Below are 27,352 nucleotides of genomic sequence, written 5' to 3' on the forward strand. Positions count from 1 at the left end.
CGCTCATGTCCTATTATTTTTTCTATTTATGTTTATAATGGGTTAAGGGATCCTTAAATGAGAGATGGCGTTGGATGACCGTCATCTAGCTCTAAATTTTGAACAAATATTTCATTACTTTTTGTAGAGTTTTATTTCATCCCCCGAGTCTCCCTGTTTGTACATCTAAATTAGTTTGACAGAAAGAACAGTAATTTTCAATTTTTAACGGATGTTTACAATTTCACAATCACAGTATCACCAGCAATTCTATTAATACGAATCACTCTATATTTGGTAAATTTATAGTACTATATTATAGTAATTTTTAGAACACGTCGAAATTAATCATGTGATCGGCACACACATAGTTTTTCGCACACGTTTTTTGAATGATTTGGCTACTATACACATGCATTATAAAGATGATCGTTTTTTTGCGACTAACTTTTTTAACGACTTGTGGTTTTTAATACAAAAACGAGATACGATAATTGAGATTATTAATTATATCAATAAAAACCGTGTACCTCGTCCGTATCATAAAGCACTAACCAGACTCCGGGGGTCAGATAATAATATTTTAATACCTACATAATAATAATAATAATGTGTTGAATGTAAATTGTAGACTTAACAATTATCATTATGGATATATCACGATGCTAAACAGCGTGGTGCGGCTCTTTTACATGTCGTGCAAACATCTATAGTGTCAAAGGCTATAATAATAATCATTTTTTTTTTTACACGATAAGATAATATGGTATTTCACTACAAAATTATACGCTATACCTGTATACGGGGAATCCCTTCTCCTTTTGATGTACGTTAATACCGTGGGTAAACGCTTTAATTGCCAATATTTTCTAAAGAAAATTGTTTTAATTTGTTGTCCACAGGTCTTACACAGGATATGTGGATGTTGTTCAGACGGCAATAATCTACAGCTAGTTTCCGCTACATCATTTAAAGTATTCCAAGCTAAACGTAGCACCGAGCGTCAGGCAAAATGCCCAGCAAAATGGTAAGTAAATTAAAGTTTAAACCGGATTCGTTCGCGTTATTATATACCGTCCGTCGGTTAAAACGATTACGGATACGGCTGGGCTCAGATATCGTTTTCCGTAAGTGTGTCCCATATCTTATCCTGTCTTGACGGTTCTGAGAAAAACGGTCCACGGCTACGGTGAGGGCACTGTCTGTACCCTTGGTACTTTTCCACTCGTCTTGAGCTAGTCAGTCGGTACACGGTCTTAGCGAAGTTAACTTAGTTTTGGACGCCCACTTCTACTTGTTTCTAGATCAAAGTTATTTTAGGTAATTATGCGATTTTAGCTTTTTGTTTTGGATAGTTAAAAAAAAAATAACATTAATCGGTCACAACACTCTTGTTTAGAATAAAAAAAATACGCGCAATAGGTATAATACACCGTATTTAAAGCGTTAACTACAGTCTTAGATTTTTCTCGACGTGATCTCATGATTTATATAAATACTTGTAAGTATTATATGTAATTATTACGTGTACAATATACCTAGTCACGCGTATGATACGGTCTAAACGTCGAGGAAGGATCGCGCGCAAATTTGAAGGTACTCAAACGGTCGTTAAACCAATTAATTGTTACGGTTAATAGTAAAACAAATTACATAATTCATTTGGAATATCCGGTCTTCGCCGAGTTCGCAACACAAACAAAACCAAAGCAAATTCGACACATTTTCCATAATATTTCTTTTCTAGAAATAAAAACATAATTTTTATCATAAAATACGTCTAGTTATCGTGAAAAATAAGTCTATAATATATATAGCATTATATAATAAAATTATTATTATTAGGCATAATAACAATTAAATTGGTAGAGATTATGCGTCGTGTTTACTATTGCTTACTGGGTTATTTATAGGGCTTCCTAATCAGATAATATTTATTAGTACAATCAAATCTGCGTTTCGTTTTATCAATAATATGAATTTGTTTCGTGAAAACCAATTCAGAGCAACGCCACGGCATATCAATCGTCTGATATATATTATTTTCCATCTGGGTTAAATCGTTTTCGTTAGCATCTTTTATTTAATTTACAATTACAATTAATTATCGAGAGGTTTTTTTTATTACTTGATAACATGACTGCGTTGAAACTAAATATAATTGGACGTTTTTAATGATCGGCATGGATTCGAATTTCTTAGCGTTGCGGTCAGTCAGATGTGTATTGATCTAGTCAGTACTGAAACGTCGTCTGAACGGTGTACTTAAAAACAATCGTAGCTGTTAGACGACGGTTTGTATTGGACGTTTTCCTTTGATTGTACATAATATATACATATATTTTTTTTTTTGTATATTGTCGAGTTCTTGTTTTCCATCCGTATACGCGCACAACCTTTTATTTTTCGCCAACGTAACGGCCTAAAATCGAAGATCGCACCGAGAACCGATCGAAGAGTATTTACTTAAATATTTTCACTGGAAACTCCTGAAAAAAAACGGCGGTACTTCTTCAAAAAGTCACCAGGTGAGATTGCAATAACAATAACATAACTGTTGGTGTACTTAACGTTTTATGCGTGCCGTCCGATCGTAATTGGGACACGGAAAAACAAATCTGCAACGAATGCGCTTTCTTGTCAACGAGTCTAAAAAAAAAAAAAAAATAATAATAATAATAATAATCTTCGAGCCGCAAGTGTCGTTACAATTCATTTATCACAGCCGGAGCACGTTTTCCGCAATTAGGTATTCCCACTACTCGAGATGCTTTTGTTGTTATTATTTTTTTACCCGCGGAATGTCACTGCTGTGGTAAAACGCCAAAACTATCAACGAGCCCATTCAGTGCTGTAAGTTTTAAACGGGCGCGCGCGAGAACACGGTCGCGAACAGGCGAACTTGAACCGCAGGTAAGTTAGTAGGTATGTACAGGTCCCGGACACAAAAAAAAACTTAACACGGGCAAGATACTTTTCACAATAAACTTTTGTTTTTTTACATTGAAAGTGACCCTTCTGCTTTCATCTATGTACCTACACGGGGACCGTTTTTTATATTTTGTAACGACACGGCAACCCCGTCAGTTGTCGCGCCGTCTACCGAGAATTTGCCTTCTTCTCGTCAACGACGACGACGGCGGCCGTTGTCGATCATCTTAATTCAGGTCGCAAAATCCATTTATAGGATCTAGAAATTATCTTCGCATTCCGGTTTGCTGGCGAGTAGTAAATAATAGGTATGATCGCAGTATCCAACGGGCAATTAATCATATTTTTCTCGACGGATCTATTCGATCGGTCGGTCGCCACCTGTACGATTCTCGCGTAGGCCTCCGCAACTCGCGTTTTATTTTTAAAAAAAAATCCACTCCTGTCTGCCGGGCCAAATACTTGACTTGTCAACCGTCCATCGTCTCTATATAAATATAATAATAATAATACACACACATTCGCCGATAGTGTGTCCCTTAGCCGTGGTCAGCCAGCCAAGTCCGCGTACTCGTTTACCGTCTAGACCGCATGATGAAATACTAGCATTTGGTGTCTTCATATTATACACGTGTCTGATACATTTTTTTTTTCTTTTGCTTTGCCTGATTTCAACAGGGTTCCAAGACAGATCTACCGGAGCTCGAGTCGTTCTTGCTGGACGACAAAATGAAAGATTCCGCGTCCAACAAGTAAGTACCCGGACAATGTTGTCTATTTATTACACTTATATTTTCACGGTATTTTGTCTAACAGAACAACGCATTGTGCTAGATAATATATTATTATAGAAAAATAGTAAACACTCAGAACGAATAGGCACCAGTGCTAGTGCTACCGAGCATATTTGGTTTGCTTATTGCGTTTTCTATGCCGACGCATCATTAAACAAACTATTTATTAGACTATATACAACACGAGCAGTGTCATCGATTAGGATTAGATTATAACTTCTAAATGTCAAAATGGTGAATGTAAATAATAGCTATTGCCTATTAGCTACCGTAAAATAAAACGTATTTTAAGGGTATGATAATTTTGTATGGTCGTAGGTATAATCTTATTTAGTGTAATGATAAACTTCTGACCATGACTTTAAAAAATACCTAACTAAAAATAACATGTTGTACGTGCATCTCGTAATCAGTTAGTAAACAATCGCTAAGTTAAGTTTTATTTATAAATTTAAAAAGTAAACTAAAATAGTATATAAGCATGTACACTTAATCTATGCTACTATTAGTTTACACAAAAGCGTATCAAGAAAAATCTACACCACTTATATAATTATACGGTGCTACAAAAAAAAAAAAAACAACTGAATGAACTTTTCAAGTGACCTAATTTATGATACCCATATATTACCGCTCTTTAACATTATTTTTACATCCTAAAATTTTTAATTTACCGTTAACAACCGTCATTCAAAATAGTAGATCTATTAGGATTTGAAAGTTATACCCTAGTTTAAAGTCTATTTATTAATTTACAAAATTTAATATTTGCGAGCTCATATTTTTATAAACAAATTTGTGTAAGAATTAATTTTGTTTTTTGAAATTTTAAACACTAAAAATACAGTCTTTAGATAAGAAATTAGAAACTCAACACTTACTAAAAACATTTGTTTAACTTGCTAATTCTACTTCAACCTCTGGATAAGATTTTTGATAAATACAAAAATATAGACAATTTATCAAAAGAAATCACACCATGGAGTACTTCATTTAAGAACCGTTTACAAAATAATATCAAAATACATTGTGCCATTATAAATTCAATAGGCATCTTTTTCGGATCCGTATCAAATCTAAAATGGTAGCTAAAGAAAGTAGTTGTTCCAAAATTGATAATAGTGATTACATGTTAAAAAACGGTTTGTTTTCAGAAATGTATTGTATTCTTAAAACTAATACGATTTTTTTTTTAAAAAATAATGTTTCATAAAACTCTTTCGTTTTCACGCGACACCGTATATATTTATTGCATCATTTACATATATTATTACTGTGTTATCGGGTTTTCTTTTATTTATTCGATAAGGCTAAGTTTAGATTTTTTACATGGTAATTGATTTGGATATGTAGCGAAAAAATGAGTTAACGCTTTGGCATTGTCTGCATACTTGCAATTAATTAAAATTGTAAAACAAATTAGGTACATTTTACTTTTTAACTAGATAAAAAAAAATGTGATGACTACTGATAGTTGGGTTCAGTTTAATGTACCAGCTCCATAAGCAAGCCAAACGAATGTTTTATTTAAAAAATGCATATCATGTTTAGTAGGTTTTTAATATTTCATTATTTTCATTTTGCCATATTTGTCATTTATTACATACAGCTTACCTTTTTTTTGTCTAACTCGATATAAGAACCAGTTTCAGTAAAATAATTACATGGATTTGTTTGTATATTAGTCTTATTTATTAATCTTCTGATAAAGTTAGTCAATGTGTAAAACCAAATGGAATAAATCTATTTATGGTAAACCATAGATAAGAGGTTTCTAAGATTTACGTTTGTAGTGTCTTTTTGCTGTTATTATAAGCCAGTCTCTTTTACTAATCGTATACACAAATATACAGTAATACAACTAACACTATTATTTTTTTCTTTTGATGAATTTTGATCTTCAATTTTTTCTCTTTATCCCACACAAGTGGCTGATTCTGCTCTATTGTATTTTAACGTTATTTCTAATCTATTTATTGTAATAATTATATTCTATAGTTTTCCAACGAAAAAATATAATGCCAGTACCGATTCCATAACATCTTATGTTATTATAATACAAAATGATATCGCAGAGGTTTGTTGAACTTTATTAGCTATAGCGTGTGCTGCTGTAAATTATAATTTTGGGCCATATTTGATTGGTTCACTTGGTCGATTCGCATGTAAAAAACCGCAAAGAAATGCGAACATTAGTTCTTATATGTAACATGAAATTCAATTTTAATTTAACCGTCTGACCCGGTAGAGTTCAAGTCGCCTCTAGATTAATATATTGCGGTTCCCTCTTTTATTTTTTTTACATAGTTAAAAATTGTATTAAATTATTTTATTATTAACGTCCATTGACGGCGGCGACGGTTATTGATTCAATTAGCTATTCAAATATATATATTTGTGGTATATTGTAGCCTTGAAAGCGGTTACATAGTTTTTTTTTTATTCGGCAAAGGTCAATCGTCATTTGTCAGCGAAACGGAATTCATATCGTCTCGGGGTCCGTTTCCGCCGTTTCGTCTAACCTTAAGCGGCAGTACACAACGACGACCACGTGCTCACTGCGGAAATCGCACGCATTATAGGCTTATAATATTAATATAGTACACTTGGCGTGTAATCCCAATTATATTTATAGCTGTACACGCCACCTATTGCGTTTCAATGCAAAATTGTCACCATTCAAGCTATACCTATACGGCGTACGTAAAATAAAAACACTGCGTATTAGAATGTGTAAAGTACCGTTTTTAACACTACCTTTATGAAAAGTAAAAAAAAAAAAATACACTATTCCAATAGTTTTTTTTTTAAATTGAATTTTCTCATTTTCCTATCGTCTGCAGAACCGTTCTCGATATCATTCGATTTTATTCCAATAAAATACACTGGGCTTTTGATGTGCGGTGGTTTGGTTTTAACATCATTACACTACGCTTTCACGATGTGTATCGATGAATATTATATTGCTGTAATAATGTTTGATTCGGTAGCTGAAGTTTGGTGTGTATTGGCTCCATTGCCTAGTGTTCAATTTTACGGAACTATTAGTATAGGGAATATACTATATTTATTATATAATGAATACCAGCGGTTCTCAACTATAGGGTCGCGACCCAATTTTGGGTCGCCAATAATGTTAAATGGGTCGACAAAAATTTAAAACGTTGATATGATATTTTTATTTTTGAGTCTGGCTACCTGGGAATAGTCGTTAAGTTTTTATTTTTATTCTATTTTAAAATCGTATCATTATTTAAAAAAAAAAAAATTATGTACGATAAAATTATTAAAAGAAATGTTTATTTTTAATAGAATGTAATTAATATTATTGACTTGTTATTAGCATAAGTAATATGAGTAAAAAAAATGAATTAATTAAGAGTACCCAATAGTTATTTTTTATTCTTCCATTAAACATTATTTATAAAAAGGTCGCATGAAAAATTGGGTAAATATCTTGGGTCGCCACTACACAAAGGTTGAGAACCGTTGATCTATACTCAATTATGAATGATACACTATCCATTATGTTTGCCAATAACTTGAGTAATTTTAAATAATCAAACGACTTAGGGTCATTCAGTAAATATAAATTAATAAGTAGGTGAAGTAAAATTACATAACAATTATCAATATTTTTTTTTTATCTCGGACGAATTAGAGAAATTACAATTAGAAAATATGCTGAATGGCATTGTATATCATTCAAATTGCCAATTATCAGGTAAATTATTAGTGTTAATTAAATAACACTTACCAATATCCATATTTGCTTGAAACAAAGGCCAACGACCAATGATATCAACCTTATCGTACTCTGAATGATACAATTAAACATACACATTAATCATTATATTTTAATACATGTGTAGGATATTTTTAAATAATATCCATGTTTTTTCTAGCGGCTCGGAGTAGACATTAAAATTGTATTTTTGGTGTTGTTACAGAAGTAAAAACCAAGAGAAAGGCGACATCAACCGTTTAAATGAAATTGAATATTTCGATCCGTTCTTGGAACGAAACCTGGAACATCCGACCACGTAAGGACGACTGCAAAATTTGACGGAAGAAAATAGTGTGTTAACGTTTCTTATTGCTATTTTTTTTTGTTTTACAGCGACTGTGAAACTTTAACTCACTTACTTAAGGCGTCCCTGGGCACTGGTATTTTGGCCATGCCCCAAGCTTTCCAGAGTACAGGATTGCTGACCGGCGTGTTTGCCACTATATTCGTTTCTGTAGTGTGCACGTTTTGTTCCTACATACTTGTAAGTAAAACTATTTCGACTAAAGCATTATTAAAACAAGACAAATTAGACACTGTATTCTCGTTAAAAACAATATCACCGGTCAATAGTCAAAAGTTTTTTCCCGATACATATTTAATGCGTAATGTAATTCCCTTCCTCCCTCTAAGTATGTTTATTTATAGGCATTCAATATTCAACATTTAAAAATTTAAAATTATTGATACAATCATAGATATTTATATACATACTGCATCATTTACATTTTGGTCTAATATAATTAAATAAAGTATTAAATAAATTAAATTATAAATATAATTTATTAAATATAATTTTAATATTTACCATGACGCGCACAATGTAGATAATCGATTTACAATCTTAAATAATATGATCCGTGTTCGTTGATCGTTAAACTGGGCGTTTAATTTCTAATGTTTTTCTTATTGTGGACTCTGGTGGCATAGAATAACCAAAAATGCCTAATAATTTTAATTAAAATGTCCCCTTCCCCAACTGTTATTACCATATTAATCAACTAGGTAAGTAATTTATGTTCAGATATAAATAATGACAGATCGATAGCAAGTTTTGATTAATTATTTTCAAGTTTAAAGCATTTAGAAATAGTGGGTGGGTGGTGTAGGGCGAGTGAGTAATGAGCGTAACAATAAATAATAATATTACGCTTTACCTCTTACCCCGATTAAATCTAAAAAGCTCTTAACTCGAGAAATAATTACTGAATACCGTTTATCGACCATTCGTCATTTTTAGTATACCATTTTTCGTCACTTGTAATTCAAAAGTTTATATGGTAATATAAAAGAAGGATTTTTTTTTATAAAACTAATTAAAATATCGAGAAAAATGTATGTCAGACAACCCGCAAATAAGAAAAAAAAACACCAGCTACTAAAGGGGGAAATGTATTTTATTTATGCTGGCCACAGTTGTAGTAACACCTAGTCGGGCGAGTTAACGTTGTAATTTATAATAAAGAGGTATGCGAGTCGTTTGGAAATTGTATAAAATTGTTTGTCCGGCTTGAACTTTCAACATTATCCTAAGTGTGCGTTTTTTTTTTGTATTTCTAGGTGAAATGCGCACACATATTGTACAGGCGGACCAAGGTGACGGCCATGAGCTTCGCCGACGTCGCCGAAGTGGCGTTCGCCAACGGGCCCAGTTGGTCGAGGAAGTTCTCTGGTCTAGCCCGGCAAGCGGTGTTGATGTTGTTGTTCGTCACTTACTTCGGCACCTGTTGCGTGTACACCGTGATCATCGCCACCAACTTCCAGCAGGTGGTCACCCATTACAGCGGAACGCAGTACGACATCCGGTATTACATTTCCGTGTTGCTGGTGCCGCTGATACTGCTCAGCTACGTGCCCAACCTCAAGTATTTGGCGCCCGTCTCCATGGTGGCGAACCTGTTCATGGCCTGCGGTCTAGGAATCACTTTCTATTATCTGCTCATCGATGTACCCAACGTGTGGGATCGGCCCCAGGTCGGTTCGCTGGACACTTTTCCGACCTTCTTCAGCATCACCGTTTTCGCCATGGAAGCCATCGGAGTGGTGAGTATCCGCCGAAGTGTTGCCCAAAGAATCCGGTAAATAATAAACGTCTGTGGTTGTTTTGCTTAAAAAAAACAGGTGATGCCGTTGGAGAACAACATGAAGACGCCTAAACACTTTTTGGGACTGTTCGGCGTGCTGAACATTGGTATGGGTGGCGTGACTGTGATATACATATTATTAGGTTTCCTCGGCTACCTCAAATACGGTGAGATAACGGAGGCTAGTATTACTCTCAACTTGCCCACCGGAGACATGTAAGTGACGACAGACAAACGATGGTTTGAAAATTGAATGTTAATTAATGGTTTTACAGAGCCGCCCAATTGGCCAAGATATTCATCAGCTTGGCCGTGTTCTGCACTTACGGTCTACAGTTCTACGTAGTTTTGGAAATCGCATGGAACAGGGTACAGAGCACTTACGAAAAAGCCACCACTTTCCACAATTACATTTTGAGGACTGTCCTAGTCGTGTCATCCGGTAAGTGCTAAGCATCAGTGCAGCTCATTGGAGGTACTCGTTGTATTGAGTTTTTGTGTTAACACTTGCCATTTTATTTCGACAGTTGTCATTGCCGTAGCCGTACCGACCATTGGACCGTTCATTGGGCTTATTGGCGCATTCTGTTTCTCCCTTCTTGGTATTATTGGACCCGTTGTCATCGAGTTCGCCACTTGTTGGGAAAACGTAACTCTGTGGATGAAATTCAGAAACTCTTTGATGATCATAGTCGGTATCTTGGCTCTGGTGTTCGGCACGTCTAGCAGTATATCGGAAATTGCTGCTATGTACCTTCCTGGTAACATAGTAAAAGATGTTCCGCATAATGGAACGTTACCGGTGGCTGCGCTATGATAGTAATAGACAACAATGTCGTTGTTACTGTTATGAAGCTAAGCATTGTGCAAAAGCCATCATTCAGAATTCAGTATTTAAGATGTTTCTTTTTATTTTATAGTTATTGTGCCCTTTTTTTTTTATGAGTATGCATAAAACTAATGTACTAAAAGCAGGTAGGAAAACAAGGGGTATTCGCATACTGAAAAACGATTAATATATAAGTATTAAAAAAATGTGTTTTCTTTTTTCCCTATGTAATAAGTTTGTGTTACAAGACTTATTTAATTATTAATGTACAATTTTTTTAATCTTTATTAAGACTTGATAGCCTCGGAGCGAATTATTTTTGGAAAAATCATTTTTATAAATTCAGATTTATTTTTAAATTACATTATGATATATATATATATATTTTTTATACATAATGAATTATATTGTTTATAATTATTGAATTAATAGTAATAAAAACTTATTTCCTAAGGACTATATAAAAATAATTGTTGATTCTATAACAAATAACTCAATAGGTACTGATTTGGAGTATAATAAAAAAAAACGTGCGATGATTATTGTTGAGGATAGCTTGACGTTTTAAGAGTCTTAATGCGAGTGTCAATACTGTTAAGCGCTTCCAACATTGGAAATAGTTCAGCCATGAGTCCATTGGTGACGCTCACTAAGTCTTCTTCGGTCATGATGAATCCATCTAAACGAGAATAATCAATTAATATTTATAATTTCAATCGGGAGTGTACAAAGAAAATAATTAGTTTTCTAACCCGTATGTTTTTCAATCAGCAGATGACAGTATACACTCAGGATGCTCGTAATGTCATCGTCTTCGGTGCCGGTCGATATGAGTTCACTGGGCCAATGACTTCTGTAAATGTAAAATTGATTGTGTTACATGATGATTAAAATACCGTTTAGTAGTAATTAACTAAATAAAAATAAACCAAACAACTAACTTCATAATATAGAAATTAGTGGGAAACTACAGTGATAGGACTGGTTAGAGAATTGAAATGTCAGTATATAGACTATATCGGTGGTAGGTGGTAAAGAGCACAAGTATCATTGGTGCATTTTTAAAAAATAATTGTAGGAAACAACGTTAGAAAATGTATAATGTTATATTATTATAGCATAATCGACTCACATGTCCTCTAACAACAAAAATTGTTGGTTTCAAATATTTGTATACACAAGGCGACTCATAGGTATGCTGCATTGCTATACAATATTATATCTACGAGATAACTCAATAAATACAAAATTCACCTATGACAATCATGAACATGCCATCGATATTGTCAAACAATTCCTCAGTATAAATTGATTCCGGCATATTTAAGAAAAACGTACATTATAATGTGAAAGTTGATTTGGAATGTATTTTTTTTTTTTTTTTGAACAACCTTTTTCAAAATTGTATAAAACCAATATCGTATCCATAATTTTAAACTCCTATTAATCTATTGAAACTATTAAATCGCATTTCTAAACTCTACATCAACTTATAAGTAATGATGATTCTCATGAAAGAGTGGAAGAGTGTTCTTATTTAACGTGTAATCAATGGTTGTTTGTGAAACTATGGGAAAAGTATTGTACATCAATTCGACCAACTCGAGTCGGTTAATTTTCAAGATGTTTTAGAAATCCAATCTCATCTCTCTATCGAGATTTATATATAATTAATAATCAACAATGCTTTAAATAATGGAGTCCACGAAAATATATACCCTACAGCCGTCGGATAATCCGCGAATGGCTTAAAAATAGAAAAATGACAATATTATGTGGTTCTGACTTGTTTTGCTTGGCGTACGTGAGTGCGTTGGGCCAATCAGATTCTTGTAGTATTTGAGCTAAGCTCTCTTCGGGCGTGGGCGCCAACGGGTGAGTGCCGCTCTCTTCTTTGGCTCGCAACAGTGCCCGCCTGACCGTACTAACTTCGGCCGATAAATCTTGTAACTATCGAAATACCGTTGAAAAAAATCAGTTTTTTTTTTATTATAATAAAGTACGCAAAAACGACGAGTAGGTCAACAACACTTACTTTACTTTCGGTGGACAAATTCGAAAGGGTAGTGTACATTTTGGCCGCGGCTTCCAGGAGCAACAAGAGTTGCAGATGTAGTTTGTACAGAGCTCGGCCCAAGTCCAAAATGGATTCTTCGTTCAAGTAGCCACCGCCGCCACTGCTCGTACTCGAACCTTCCAGAATGCGTTCGCCTAGCTTGCAAACTTTGATCGTGGTACACACCGAAAACAAACACTGCAGCAAGCAACAATATAAAGCATACATTTTATACCATGTAAATGTAACGACTAAAAGGGTTGAAACGAGTCAGAGTTGGCAAAAAACTGGATTGGGCTTTATTATTATTTTTTTTTTTTTAAATCCGGGTTGTTGCCAACTCTGAAACGACATGTACCTCGGACGTCTGGTCTTTGCGGTCGAGCAACGTGTCGATGTGCTCGCGGATTTGTAACATTGAAAACCGCAAGTTTCCTTGGCTTTTCAACGCGGTCGAGGTAAACCACACTAACGGCGGATCGGCGTGTGTGGTCAGCACTATGATGGCCGAGTTCAAGTGGGTCAACAGTTGTCTGCAATTAGCGTGGCTCTGTGTGCAGCAACCGGTGGTGGCCGGGTCCTCTTCCACGTACTCGTTTAGGGTCACGCAAGCTTCGCGAGTAAGCCACACGCATTTTTTGGTTATGTCCTGCAAGTCAAAACGTCAATTACACACCAGACCAAGGAGGCTCATAGACGTGTAACGTTGACTTACTTTGACTACCCTGTGCAAAATGTGAAATATATGCAAAGTGTTTGTCGGGGTTTGTTCTAGCAACGAACGGACGGTCGCCCTCCAACATTCCTCGGTGTCGTCCCTCTGGAAGGACATGAGAGCGTTCAGGTTGGGTGATGCGTTACACGGCGTTAAATCGCCCAGATCGATGCTCGAACCGCTGTAAAAAAAAAAAAAAAAAATAGTTAAACAAGGCGATATACGCGTGCTAAACGCATAAATAAAATGTATAAATAAACTAACGACCGCTGGGTCAAAAACCAATTATAATAAACCATCATCCACGTAAAAGTAGTGGGAAAAATTCTTTGGTCAAAGGGGGTAGGTACATTTTTCTTTAATATTTTTCATGTTCGTCTCAAAAAAAAGTGGGCGTTTCAACTTTTACTGCTTCTTACGGCCGAAGCAATATATTACATACAAACAAAGCTTTCGATACGAAAATAAAACCTAACAAATACAGTATATAAAAAAAAAATAGAAGTGAGTAGGCTTAAACATTAAAAAAAAAAACCTAGTACACTAGTTATTTTGCATTTTTAAGTAAATATTTAATATCCGTCAAAGCGTTTCAATGGTATAATGTTTTAGGGCGGTAAACACGGAATTGATTGCATCTTTTCATGAACAAAAATCAAGATATGGTTATGAACAATTGACAGCTTCGGGTAATAGGAGTGGAGTTTGAACCTCACCGTCCTCCCTCGCAATTATAGCGTTGATTTTCCGACTCTTAGATCAGCTTGGACATGAAAAAAGTACACTTACGACGTGTCGGACCTAGTTATGGAATCCGTGCGGTCGCGGTGCCCGCCGGCATTGGGCATTAGTTGGACGTTGCAAGCAGCTATTTCGTCTAGTGGTGACACCGAGCCCAGTTCGTCGTCGGAAGACTCGTCGTGGGTTTTTTTCACGTTCATCGTTGGCGTTCTTTCGCTAACACTCTCCTCGACTTGGGCGACACCCATGGCGTTAACTGCGCCCAGACCGGCCGCGTCGTTGCCGCCCAGCGGAAGTCTTCGCACGCCCCAATTGAAGTTATCGGTGCTCTCGCCCTGTAATGTGTAAAAAAACCCTAAGCTCAGCGAACCTAAGGCGTTGCGTGGACGATAAGTGTACATACTTCGACGCTCTCGCTTTCGTACTCGAGAAAGTCGAAATCCTTGAACACCGTGCCGAAGTGGTCGGCGTTGTCGTCACGTTCCTTTCTGGAATCGCTGGGAATGGAAATGTCTGGAGCCGAAACTTCTTCCGTACTGCTGGCCATGCTCGAGTGACGTTCGAGCAACTCCGAGCTCTGACTGAATATCACCTGCATTGCGTAACAGCGTTTAGTACACAATCGTTTACACGACAATAATTCCGTTTGATAAAATTAAATTAAAAAAAAAAACCGTGAAAATGATAAAATTTAGGCATAAGCAGCGAGTGAACATATATTGTATAATAATAATACACATTAATGTATTATACTAGAAGTTCATTAAAAGAGCTAAATCATTTGCGAGGCGGTATAAATATCGAGTCAGACATTTGCGTTTTGAACACACCCAATTTTATGGGCGCCGAGTACTGACAGCAAAGTTCTAGCGGCTAGCCGAATCCCAAAGTTTAAAAAATATTTATACATATTTATACATAATAAAAAATGTATTTTGATAAGCACTAAATACAAGGCGGCTTTTTCTACGCTGTTTAAGTTTTCAACTCAATAGTATAACTTTACTCGTGTGTATATTACATACTATAAATTCAGCGTTTACAATACTTGACGTACGCTACAAGTTTTATGATCTCAAACGAGAACGCAGTTATTACACGTTAGAGAATAATCAAGCGTGTCGCAATTTTGAGTATAAAAAAAAAGTTGCTAGATAATCTGAACCAGGAAGAAACTTTTAAAAAACTGTTTATTCCCTTGAGTAATTTTGAAACTCGACGCCCACACACCCTCTGAGTTTGCACACACTTGAATGCAACGGTTTGCGTTTCTTTATCGAATTAATCACTCAAAACAAACAAATCGTATAAAAAACTTATTATTATAAATCGATATTATACAATATTATTATTATTACGTTAGTGAACCGCCAAAGTTTGTCTAACAACCCAACACAAGTATGTGTAAAAACTTTACCTTATTCAGTGTGTTTAAATCGTCCTATTCATACAATAACACACACAATTAATAAAAAAATATAATCGGTAATTTTCAAAATAAATATTTTCTTTCCACACACGGCAATACCGTTGTACACGCTACTTACCGACGGGCTCTTCGGAAGTCCGACTCGTTGTCCGCAAGTCATCAACAGATTGACCAACAGCTCTCGTACTCGACTCTGCAAATCACAAACGTATATTATGATTATTTGTAGGGTTACGATTTTCAGGCCAGCACAATGTTATTGTTGAATACATACCTGACACAACCACGGTCTTTTCCAGCCGGCGACAGTGGAGTCTGATGGCGACAACGAGGTGGATCTCCTCTGAACAAGTGCGTTGTTAGTGTTAACGGATTCCGTGTCAGTGCCAGTGCTCGCGAGTACCTTACGGCCGATTAACGGCGTCTGAGACATGTCAAAAGTAAAGTCCATGGTTCTTCCTATACGAGGAAAAAAATATAAAATAGTGCACTTGAAGTTTCCCCTTTTATTTGGATAGCAGTGTTTATTTTTTTCGGAAAATAGAATATGGTTTCAAAAAAATACATTTTACAAAAATCACAAAAATATAACTGCTTTCAGCGGGCGCAATAAAACACAATACCGTAAAAACAAACAAAACATACAATTTATTGGACAAAAATGTTTTTGCGCTACCACCGCACATTATATAACCGGTGCGGTATATCGCTACGCACTTTTTTTTAAAAGTACCCTTAAATAATTGTTTTGTTTCCGATACTGTTTTAAATAACAACTGAAAAGGTTTAATACAAATATATTAATAACCACCATGGAAATAAAGACCATAGCGTAAAATGCGTTTACTATGAAAGCCTAAAATGGTGTTTGTACATTGCCATCGTGCTTTCAATTGAAAAGTTAATAATTGTATATATTTATGTTTAACCATAAATTATTGGTCAATGGGTGCTCCTTAATATATGCTCCTTAACTTCTACTAATTTATGATGGTACAACGAACCGCTTGCAGCTCACGACCTACAGCATTGATGATGTATGTACGAGTAAGAAGGGTACAGAGAAAAAAATCAGACAAATCGCTTTTTTTTTTAATTTGAGAAAACATTTTTAGCACGTTTAAAAATGCAAAACGTCAACAAAATCGACGTTTTTAAAAAGTTTTTTCCCTGAACCCTTCAAGTATACTAAGAAGGCAATTTTTTTGTTGTTATTACATAACAAATAGCTCTTAAGCTACTATTTGTCCGCAAGGTTGCGTGACTTTGTGTTAACTTTTTTAAAATTTTGTGTTAAAAGTACAATTTTTTTTTACACTATAAAAATAGTGTTTTCATTTACATATTGCTTAGTCATTCAATATTATGCCAAAAAGAGATATCCGACCCAAGGTCAAAAGTTATAAACACATTAGACAGGGATTACCAGGCAGTTCTTTTTTCGTGAACACGTCGATGTCGGCAAACGAGTAATGAGAAGCGGTAGCATGTGAATCCCAGTAGATGTAATGGGTGGACGTGGGCGGTGCGACCAACGAGGAAGACCGGGTCACGACCAACTTCAGTACCTTTAACGCTTCTTTGTAGTTTACGCCCTGGAAGAAACCAACATTTGCATTTTTGTTTTAATCTTGCTTGACTGTGTTATTAAACAATCTTTGTCTATACCTCAATGTATTTGGCGATTACTCTCAACAGGTCGGCGTTGAACGGTTGCGAAGTGGTCGACGACAAGTCTACGTAGTGCAACATGCAATGGATGATGTTTAATACGGGTAACTGAATGATGTATGGGCCTCTTTCCAGTACCTGAATAACACCGTCGGTTTAATAAAAAAAAAAGCCATATAGTCTATTTTTAAAGGCAACTGACCTCGACCAAAAATGCGAGCATGTTGTGACTCAAATGCGAGTAGGCGTCGTACAAGTACTTGACGACGCACTTGGTCCATTGGAAACTTTCTTTGCTGAACGTTCGTCTACTGTATAGCGTCATCACTGTGGCTAGATTCTCCATCTTCTTACTTTTGTTCGTGCACAACTAGAAACAAACGTTGTTTAAAAGTCTCTACGGCGATTTTTAACCATCGGTCCATTACACTTTTTGACAAAGCTCTTTTTTTTGCATATTGACATTAGAGGTTTTGTTTTAGACTTACTTGGGCTATGTTTTCAGCACTCATTATGCACAGTTCGTTGGCGTCTTCGTAGTGCAGCAACATATACGGTAGTAGGGCGACGACGTTCATGGGGAATGCCAAGCTTTCGGACGGGTCGACCACTAACAAGTCGAGCAATGGAGTGAGCTGCGACAAAAGAGGAACAACGTGCTCGTAGGTCAGAGGGTTTGTGCAGCCCTTGAGGAGCAGCGCGTGAACGCCTGGAAACGAAGGCGTACGCAGCTGGATGGCGAGCTTGTCGACTTTGTCCCGGGTGTCGGGCCTGTCCAACGGTAATCTCCTAAGGACGCGGGACAACAACCGACACGCCAGCAGGAACTCGTGTTCGTAGTCGGATTCCAAAAGGGAGACGGCCAGCCAGAAGAGTTGGCCGAGCACGGTGAGCTTGTCGTCTTGCGTAGCCGAGTCGCCCAGAAGCTTCAAGTTTTGTTGGGTAGCATTGCAGTTGATCTTGCGGCCGTCGTCCTTGGTGGACACCACGAACTGCGAATACGGCACGGCTTTGCGCGAGTAATGCGACACCGAGTAACTCGTGCTGCGGAAATGCGACGCCTGGTTGAAACACGAAGGCGGCACGCGACGGTTGATCGGCGCCTTCTGCACAACCGATCGCTTACCCTCCACAATCGGGTTTATGTCTTTGTTGTTCAGATTGGGCGTCGACTTAAATATGTCTCTGGTCATGTCCAGAGGTCTGAAATCTGTTTCCAACGAATCCACCGCCGCTTCGAGAGTCAATAAGAGTTCCGTAACGTACCCCTGGTAGAGAACGACATCAAAGGATATTAATTTAACCCCCTAACTATTATCATTGAACATACTAGTAATAGCAATATAGGGAATTGACAGATTATCTGGATTTTAATGAAAAGTTAAGTAATAAAATGTTTAATTTAGATAAACATTATAAAAAAATATTCACGTTTAGTAACAATAGTTTTATCATTTAACTTGAAAAAACCCAAATAACCCGTCAAATTAGGATATATTAGAAATCACACTCGTGTAAGAACTAATAATACTCAATAGTATTATGTTCGTAAGGTGTATACTGCATACCTGCATATCTTCGCCTTGTTCGGCAACGGTTTCGATTAATCTCGACAGAATTTCCGACAACATTCTCGTAGTGATTGGAACACGAAGAGCTCTGAAAATCTGAAAAATTATCAAGTAAAAAGAACCATTATAATTTGTTAAATTGATTATATCTTAAGTGCAGTCGCTTTTTCCATAAGGTAGTAAAATTATAGGAAATTGTGTATACAGTGCGTCCTCAACTATAAGTACAATGAAACAACGACGTTCGCTAAATTTGTTTAATTTCATCAAATCTTCCGATAAACAAAACAACTGAGTTAATAAAACTTTTTTTTTTTATTTGCCCGTATAGACGTTGGCAGATATGCACTGTCGTTACTTTCTTTTTCTCTTTTTGCCGTATTTTTTAAACATCATTACTGTATAAGGTTGACACTTTTCCAAAAGAAATTGATGAAGAGTCGTTTCATTAACGAAGATACACTACATCTTTTGTTGATCATAACGGGTTACTATTTACCCCAAAGGTCGACAAAGACGCAACAACGCAACAGATTAATAGAGATTTTGGCTAACAGTCAATTTGTGGCAGAATTCCGAGTTCTCACCTGCAATGAACGTCCGGCGTAATGTCTAGACGAGCAAGATAAACCCAACTGGATGGCCGTCTGAGCCCAACGTTCACTAATGAGGGCGTGGGGTAAGAATTCGTGGAAAACTCTGAGAATGTGCTGAAGGAAAACGTCCAGTTGTTCGCCACTGCGGATCGACCACACTTTGGCCGTTATGTCTTCGTAGTGCCAAAGCGGTTGGTCTCCCCTAGAGTAAGTTTGAAAACAAAAAATTATAATACAATAAATCCAGCATGTGTGTCATTCGTCCTAGTAAAAATAAATTCTCATCGTCGACTACCTCGACGCGATGAAGTCGATGAGTGACTTGACTATTTCTTTGATGGTCAAATTAGGCGTCGGCGGGGACAATTGATCCATGCCGAGTACCACCGTAGAGGCATCGTCTTCTGCATATGGACAAATAAAGATTTTAATCAAAACGTCAACGGTCAAGCACGATTTGTACTTACCACAAGGAGACGGCAAAACGACTAGACTAGTGGACTGTGAACAACTGGTGCCCAGCGGTCCTTGCAAATAGCTATCAAACGTTTCGTTGGCTTCTGAAATGAGAAAATGGACAGATAAAAACACAGTGTAAATATATATATTGTGTAATAATGCTCGGCTAGTGACTAAAATCATTTTACCGGTAAAGTTATGTCTCGACACCGGCACCGGCGGAGTGGGAAGTCCTAGTCCCAGACGCATCGTGTTCCTGTTCAACAGAACTTGGGCAATGGTCAATTGGTCCGAGTTGTTGGCCAACACCAGCAATAGATTAAGAAGTAGCTGCTTGCAATGTTGGTGCACTAGCGGACGACTGTGGTCCATACCCAAAAGCGCGATGTGCAACATGAGCGGCATATGAATGGACCAATCCAAATCGAGCGAGTCGGACGGCAAGTCTTTGAGTAACATCACCGCGATGTTGCATCTTAAAATAACAATATATTATGTCAATCGAAAAGAATTGTTTACCGCGAAAATGTATCATAAAAAGGTAAATTAAACCGTTGAGTGTGCCCGTATGGTTAAATCTTGGCGACTAACCGGACGGGGTTTTAATTCGCAAAAGAGTTTATCTAGTGTAGAGAAAAATAATATCTAACGTATTCACTGACGGTTGAATGTCTGCTGAACTTAACACCTTATTATGTCGTCGACCGTTGGTGTTTTCACTTACATATAAATTGAAAATCACCTCTGCTCTCGACGTTTATTCCGACCGGATAGACTGGCCCGTCAAGAGAGTCGACATTCCATCGCTTAGCCGTCCGGAAACGTTTAAATAACAAATGCTGAGCTTGTGTTGAAACTTACGTCAAGTGTTTATCACCAGCGCCGAATCTCAAACGCCTTCGCAGTGTTAGGTGAACGCGTACAATCGTAGTAACACCCAGCTATCACTATGTATATCACACTTCACAACCCACATATAACATATTTGTATTCATCATCAAGTTTAGCGGGTCTTTAAGGCCCAACGCTACCATTGTGAGATGATGGTTTCTAGACGGATTCGCTGTCCGGGACAGGTCGTCAGTCCGTCGCCGGAGAGGGGAATGGCGGTTCCTTTTCACCGGACGATTGCTCGCTCGGCTAACACATTGCCGCCTTACCCACTCGGCCACTCCTCCTATTTATATTTATATTCTATACATGGAATTATAAGGAACGAAAAAAAAAAGCCTTTCCAATAAAAAAAAAAATATTAAATCGAGTAGTTTTTTCATTATTATTTTTAAAGAAAACGGTCGCGGGAGACTAAAATAACAAAAACTTGCCAAAAAGGACAAAATCAATGAATACTAACTAAAAAAAAAACTCTTGGCAAAATAAAAAAGGGTTAAATATTTCCATGGGCGTGAAAGGAAAACAATGTTCCCTTTTTATACGTTATATGGACGATGGGCGTGGTCTTAAAATATTTAATCAAAACGTCAAGTCTCGAAATCAAACTGCGCTAACAAAACAAATAAGGAGTTAGGAATATTTAACGCTACAAAAAGATCCGACATATTAAACGTTTTTAAACGGATTTTATCGACACAATCTAGAACGAGCATGCAATAAATATTACATATAATAAAAGTAACATTTATTATAGAAATAACAATCAACAACTTTGAATTTTAATTAAACCCGTTTAATTGTTGATCGTAATGTGTACCAAAGTTTTTAAAAAAATATAGTTGTTTGTTTTTTTCTAAGAAGTAAAACCGCAATTAAATAATGAATCACATCACCTACATATTTTTTTTATTTTATAATATTTTCGAATACTGTAAACACTTAATGAATACATGTTAAAAACAAATTACTAGTGTTTTGATTTGTTAATGGTTCGTAGATATAATTAATAGAAAAATGGACTTTTTTATGTACTGAAGTTAAAAGTCGACTGATTTTTTATTGAAAAATAATTTTAAGATAAAAAAAAGTTTAAGTTTGTTAAAACGTTTCTGCTCTTATTGAAAAGTGATTTATATACTTATAATAAATCAATTATTTGAAATTTATAAATCAAATTACCTATGGAAACCGCTGCTGGACGGTATGTTAGTGGGCAGGTATTCCTTGAGTGGGGCAAAATATCCACCATATTCGGGCATAGGTAAGGGATGAGGTTGTGGAAAATCCCCGTACGTGGGCGATAGCCGGTCGTAGTTCATCTGCGAAACAATAACATGCCATTAAAATCATCTGATAATAAACCTCTCGTGATATATGGTCGCTCAGATACTTGCAAAAGTCATTGTCAATCATACTTATGAAACATGCGTTTCATCTGCATATTATATCTAATTCGGTGATATTAGATCTAATATTATGATGTAATCAGGGCATAAACAAGGGGGAGGCATAGTTTATTTTGTTTACTATGTAAACTATATAACTCTTGTAAACTATACAATTATATGTAAACTCAATGACTATTGCCTAAATGTATTTGAAGTGAATTTTTTTCTAGCTTCTTATTTTGTTTTTATTTTTCAGATCCGCCCCTATTTGTAATACTTATATGTGCCCTCGTTGTCGACTTCACAAATATATAGAATGCTTGCGTACAAATTTATTTGAAAAATAATTACCTCAGAATCTTCAACGGGACTCTGTACTTCGTTTTGAACGGCCGACTGAGGGGCATCGCCAACAGGCGCACGTGGCCATTTAGTAGCACCACTGGAGCGGTTTTGTGTGAATCTGGAAATTGATTTGTTACCTGCGGAGTCTGTCTTGCACGATCTGGAAACAGTTAAAAAATTGTTAGTACAATATATATATATATTAAATATGAAACCAATAGATTTGATATTAGATAAATCTTTAGCACTCATAGTTCTTTAGAAAATTCAAAAACTAATCTTCTAAGAACTAGGAAAAGTGTTTTTATTTTCAAATTGTTATCAGTTTACAATTAATATCACTAGAAACGCCTTAGCTGGAACTACAGGATGAGACTGTAAAAGGAATTTCCGTTAAAATTGGAAAAGCGCTTTCGTCGCCTATAAATATTCCAGAAGAGACTCCGGGTTTGGAATCCTCGGGGAATAAAACATATACTCCTACTCCACCAGATTCTTAAACAATAGTACTTTTATGGTAATTTTTAAATGGGGTGGTTAAATTTTAGAAACTGCTGGCTTTTAAAGAAAACCCGACATGAATATTTTAACAACTATTATTGTTAAACGATATAACAGCTGGGTGTGTCACTTCATAATTATTTTTTCTTATTCAGGATTAGAGATTACCAAGAGTTATTTTTTAAAATAAGATGGATTATCTGAAAAAAATTAAGGTATAACTATCCGCAAATGCAGAAATGCTTACCTTTATGACAAGCAATATTGTTTATTTAAAATAAGATAGTTTCTTATTAAGTTTTAACTTTACAATAGAAATGTATCAAAAACACAAATTGATTTTTGCTAAATAAATTAATATAAACCAACTGAAGTTGCCGGACATTTAACACTAGAAAGCACTGTTTGATTAGTTCAATCAAACTTTGGATAGTTCGACAACTTTTGGATCGTCTCGAAAATTTACTCTATTCAGTTGAAAATGAAAACTGAATTATTAGGTTGATTTAAATTTGGACCCGTCTGAACGCATTGGTGTACTTATTTTGCATACACGAATTGCCGTATATCATTTAAAAGTAATCCATATCTATAGGCCAGAACACCATTGCTTTATTATACCTACATTCATATTCTAATACAATTAATAACTAAATATATACGTTTAAAGGGTCCATTTTGCATAATGTAATTATAGTGTACCGCTGTGATTAATGCAGCAGTTGAAATGGATACTAGTTGCACATAACCCGTTCAAATTCATTCCCTGTACAAATAAAACCATGGTATTCGATAAGTTATTATCCTTTCATCAATAATAAAAATCGGGCTAAAACCATTGTATTGTTACTAATGTTGTTGCTATTTAATATTAATTATTTCTCGCGGATTGCGATTAGTTAATGTTATACTTAGATCTATAAAATTCAGATTGATCTGCTCATAATTAATAAACAGCGATTTAGGAGATATTAACGAGACATACGAGCACACCAGGATATGATGAGCTTGCGCCGATTAATAAGAAATAATACAATTTTAGTTTGGCTTCAGTGTAGAATAAGTTGGGTAAATTATAATTGGCTCCAATATTTAATTTATTACATTTATTTGTGTCCTTACTTTGGTAACTTTTTTAGTAACTAAACATGTTTCAGTCTATTCCTACGAATCTCCGTACCACATAACTTTTTAGGATTTAAAAAAAAACATGGCTAATAAAAAAAATAAAAATGATGGATGGATTTTTCATCAGAATAAAACTGATTTCTATGGCATATATACTTTTTTTAAACTAGATATTGTTATTAATTATTATGAATAATATTTTCGTGTCGATGTATACTTTGTACAGTTATTTTTTGTTTTTAACTGATATTTTTCAGCTTTTACATGATCTATAATCGAAGTCCGCACTCATCACTGGAATTATACTGACTACTTCGTTTGTTTTTCGATTATTCGAGAATTTTTTTTTTTTTAATAAAGTTGCTTTTAAACTATGATCAAAGGTATTTCCAATCGTTTTTTGCCTTTCATCATTAAGTGTAATGAGATTTCGTACTCTTACACTTGCAACTTGTCTTGTGTTCTGATACTAATATTTATTTTCCCTCTGTAAATTAATTTAGCTAAACAGATTTTGATTCATACAATTTTTTTAATCTTCCAAGAATCTAATTCAATACACATAATATTAACAATTAAGCTCTAAGAACCGAGTTCTGTCAATTCTAAGAATACCTGTGTACATGTAGACGGATATTCTACGAAAAACTTTTACAGTAGGAAATTTAATATCTTAAAAGGAAAAGTATACGACAAAAATAAATCTACGTACACAAACTTTAAAATACATTTCTTATTAATTTAGATACCAATTCGAACCCTTAACACACTATTAGTGTAGATAAATAAAACGTACATATAATTATATAAGTAGCAATATGTTATGATAATAATGCGAAATAAAATAATACTCTTTTTTTTTTTTTTTGGTATAATATTTGTGTTATAATAATAAATTCAAATTGCAATACTCCGAACATGTTTTACACAAACATCAGAGAAATACATACAACCATGAGTGTTTGATCCTTTTAAATGTATTGATAAATTCAAATGATTATTCATGTATAAAATACAGCTAAACTCATCGTTGAGCTAAAGAGGCTTTCGTTTAGTTTAATTAACGTATTCAATGCTTTAAAGGTCTTAACATTGATGATTTGATTACATCAAACGGTGTTTTTTTTTTAATAAAAAAATTTAAATTAAAACATTTTCACTAAAATTAGTTTATTCTTTTATAACACGTATTTAAACTTTATATTATAGATATAGCGTGTTTATTTAAAATTATGTAATTATGAAAAACAAATTTTCGGAAAGCTTTGTTTTGCATAGTGTAATTAATTTTCCTTTCAATACATTTTTGTTAAAATATCTAAATATCGATCGAATAATTATCGTTAAAAATGTTTTATTTAAATTAAACCACTGATTGGTATTAAAAATATAGTACCTAATTTATTTTAACATAAAAAAGATTGTAATTTGGGAGACGACGCGGCCACTCCGCTAGTTCAATTTAGGGTAAAACGTCATTTAAGTTTAATGGCTTTTTTTTTTTTAGGGATATGCCTCTTTAGTTAATAAATCTTCCTTTGGATAATACACTTGTCCACCTACTTTCCCGAGAAGTTCATTGGACCAATTGGAAACAAATTTTATGTTGAATCGAGCCAATAATTAACACAAAAAATTACCGTTTACCCGAAAATATACGCTGGATTATACACATTTAATTTTTTTATAATAAATAATTTTAGCAAAAGCTTAAACCGATTTTTTTACATACTACTTATAGTTGGTATATTTATTTTGGAAGTCGATGATGGTATTCGATGGCTAAAAATTAACAATTATCATACGGTTGGTTCCAAAATGTTGTAAAGTATAATCTCATCAATATCAAGTGAGTATATCAAGTTTTAGTCAGTGGATATTTAAAATAATATACATAATGAGCTAAATTGGGTTGAATGGCCGTTGCTACAAGCTTGTTAACTTAATAACTCTTATTCCGAAAATTAGAATTAGATAATATTCTGTCTGAACTCCTGGGACCGGAATGTTCATATTTATGTCATGCGCTACTATCGTGGCCGAATACTAAACGATATATAATGACTCAAAATTGAAATTAATTGTTTAATTACATTATAAAATAGTATTGTAGTATATATTTAATTATGTACAATTAACTTAAGATTATTATGTATTTAACCGCTACACCATATCGGACACACTGTTTACATGAACATAATCACATTAATAATAATCATAGTAGAATAAATGTAATCCAAATCCTATGCATTCAACATAGTGACTTTTACAATAGAATAAATACAAAACTAAACGTATCCCTTAACGCGAATGACTCGACCGGGTTTATTGGAGTCAACAACTTTTAACTAGGTTTTGTCATAAAACGTCACCGATTTCAAAATAGTTCTGTTTTATTAGTCCCTGAGTGATTTAATCACGGGAGAAGACGCTCAACTGTGAGACATAGGTAATTGTACAGGTCTCCGAACTTATTATTTCCTAACTATATTACTTCTTTATACGGGACTCGACAAAAAATACTGAAACGAAACGAATTCCCATTAAGTATCTACAGACACGATATTTATAAACGGTAATTTCGATTTTATAAATATATGTGTGTGTACAAAGATAAAGACTATATTGTTTGTAGTATGATCTACGCAAAGTAAACTTTCCAAAATTCTCCGAAGAGTAGCGTAATGGTTTCGAGCATATAAAGGCTTAGTAAATGTTTTGAGAGTACATATTTTGCATTAACCAGCATTTGGGTTAAGTTCAAACATACGGTTGTAAAAAACATCAATTCGGGTAAAAAAAATAAAAACTTTTTTGCAGTGCCCGATGAACGCCTTTAACGAGAATTTTCCTGGCTGTGAACCGCAACAAAGTTGAGTCTAAAAACTTGGCTCGCAAGCTATGAAAAACTCTATCAGCATAAATAATAAAACCAACTTATACTATAAACAATTTACCAGCCTACACACATCCTATTTATTAATGACTTATTTAAAGTCAATTTTTCAGAAACAATTAATTTAATTCTAAACCTACTGTAAGTAAATTCTGGGTAACGTTAACTGTTCCATACATTTTTTAAAAATTGTTCGAATTTAAAATTGATTGAAAAATCCAATTACTTTACAAGACGTCACTATTTTCATTTTCCTCCGTAATATTTATTTCTGAAATAAGAAATTAAGGGTTTCGTGTGAAAAATTATAAGTAAGTGAATCGTCATGTAGTGTAATTAGCGTGTTCTGTAACTCAACGACCAAAATTTTACTAGTTTTTAAAAATATTTTGCCGAAAATAGGATTTAATTTTATCGGTTCTATCATTTGGTATAGCACAGTAACCAAAGTCCACTTGATCCGATCATAGGATTAATGCTTTTTCATGTTGATATTATATTTACATTTGTCAATGAGTTGGGACAGCTGTCCTACAACGTTTTTGATAATCCCGACTA

The 27,352-nt window shown here is 34.9% G+C and overlaps 2 protein-coding genes across 7 annotated transcripts in view; one reads left to right on the plus strand and one right to left on the minus strand.

Moving 5' to 3' along the window:
- Nucleotides 1-10,571, plus strand: part of LOC126840949 (proton-coupled amino acid transporter-like protein pathetic) — a 35,717-nt gene extending 25,146 nt beyond the window's left edge. The window contains exons 2-9 of one of the 4 annotated variants that reach the window (XM_050577044.1): nt 882-1,006; nt 3,589-3,662; nt 7,655-7,747; nt 7,825-7,975; nt 9,052-9,534; nt 9,613-9,791; nt 9,851-10,017; nt 10,103-10,571. In XM_050577044.1, the coding sequence (XP_050433001.1) occupies nt 992-1,006; nt 3,589-3,662; nt 7,655-7,747; nt 7,825-7,975; nt 9,052-9,534; nt 9,613-9,791; nt 9,851-10,017; nt 10,103-10,392 (1,452 nt within the window). In that variant the 5' untranslated portion in view covers nt 882-991 and the 3' untranslated portion in view covers nt 10,393-10,571. Of the gene's footprint in view, nt 1-881; nt 1,007-1,196; nt 1,300-2,197; nt 2,508-2,679; nt 2,893-3,588; nt 3,663-7,654; nt 7,748-7,824; nt 7,976-9,051; nt 9,535-9,612; nt 9,792-9,850; nt 10,018-10,102 lie in introns of those variants that run through there. The other 3 variants (XM_050577046.1, XM_050577045.1, XM_050577047.1) reach the window with 3 other exon arrangements.
- Nucleotides 10,572-10,806: 235 nt separating this feature from the next.
- LOC126840948 (protein furry) overlaps nt 10,807-27,352 on the minus strand; it is a 78,318-nt gene continuing 61,772 nt past the window's right edge. Inside the window, exons 25-46 of one of the 3 annotated variants that reach the window (XM_050577042.1) lie at nt 22,276-22,429; nt 21,716-21,855; nt 19,831-20,117; nt 19,651-19,743; nt 19,479-19,587; nt 19,175-19,385; nt 18,585-18,683; nt 17,505-18,284; nt 17,219-17,386; nt 17,014-17,154; nt 16,772-16,940; nt 15,620-15,804; nt 15,464-15,538; nt 15,334-15,357; nt 14,320-14,508; nt 13,977-14,251; nt 13,176-13,356; nt 12,819-13,109; nt 12,440-12,658; nt 12,191-12,354; nt 11,157-11,257; nt 10,807-11,083 (exon numbers count right to left, since the gene is read on the minus strand). In XM_050577042.1, the coding sequence (XP_050432999.1) occupies nt 10,944-11,083; nt 11,157-11,257; nt 12,191-12,354; nt 12,440-12,658; nt 12,819-13,109; nt 13,176-13,356; nt 13,977-14,251; nt 14,320-14,508; nt 15,334-15,357; nt 15,464-15,538; nt 15,620-15,804; nt 16,772-16,940; nt 17,014-17,154; nt 17,219-17,386; nt 17,505-18,284; nt 18,585-18,683; nt 19,175-19,385; nt 19,479-19,587; nt 19,651-19,743; nt 19,831-20,117; nt 21,716-21,855; nt 22,276-22,429 (4,195 nt within the window). In that variant the 3' untranslated portion in view covers nt 10,807-10,943. Of the gene's footprint in view, nt 11,084-11,156; nt 11,258-12,190; nt 12,355-12,439; nt 12,659-12,818; nt 13,110-13,175; nt 13,357-13,964; nt 14,252-14,319; nt 14,509-15,333; nt 15,358-15,463; nt 15,539-15,619; nt 15,805-16,771; nt 16,941-17,013; nt 17,155-17,218; nt 17,387-17,504; nt 18,285-18,584; nt 18,684-19,174; nt 19,386-19,478; nt 19,588-19,650; nt 19,744-19,830; nt 20,118-21,715; nt 21,856-22,275; nt 22,430-27,352 lie in introns of all 3 variants that reach the window. The other 2 variants (XM_050577041.1, XM_050577043.1) reach the window with 2 other exon arrangements.

The sequence above is a fragment of the Adelges cooleyi genome, unplaced genomic scaffold, assembly GCF_023614345.1.
Source record: "Adelges cooleyi isolate 19-005CV unplaced genomic scaffold, UGA_ACOO_1.1 ACOO_flye_CR_arks_rails_tigmint_CR_PRNA_376, whole genome shotgun sequence".
NCBI classification, from domain to species: domain Eukaryota; kingdom Metazoa; phylum Arthropoda; class Insecta; order Hemiptera; family Adelgidae; genus Adelges; species Adelges cooleyi.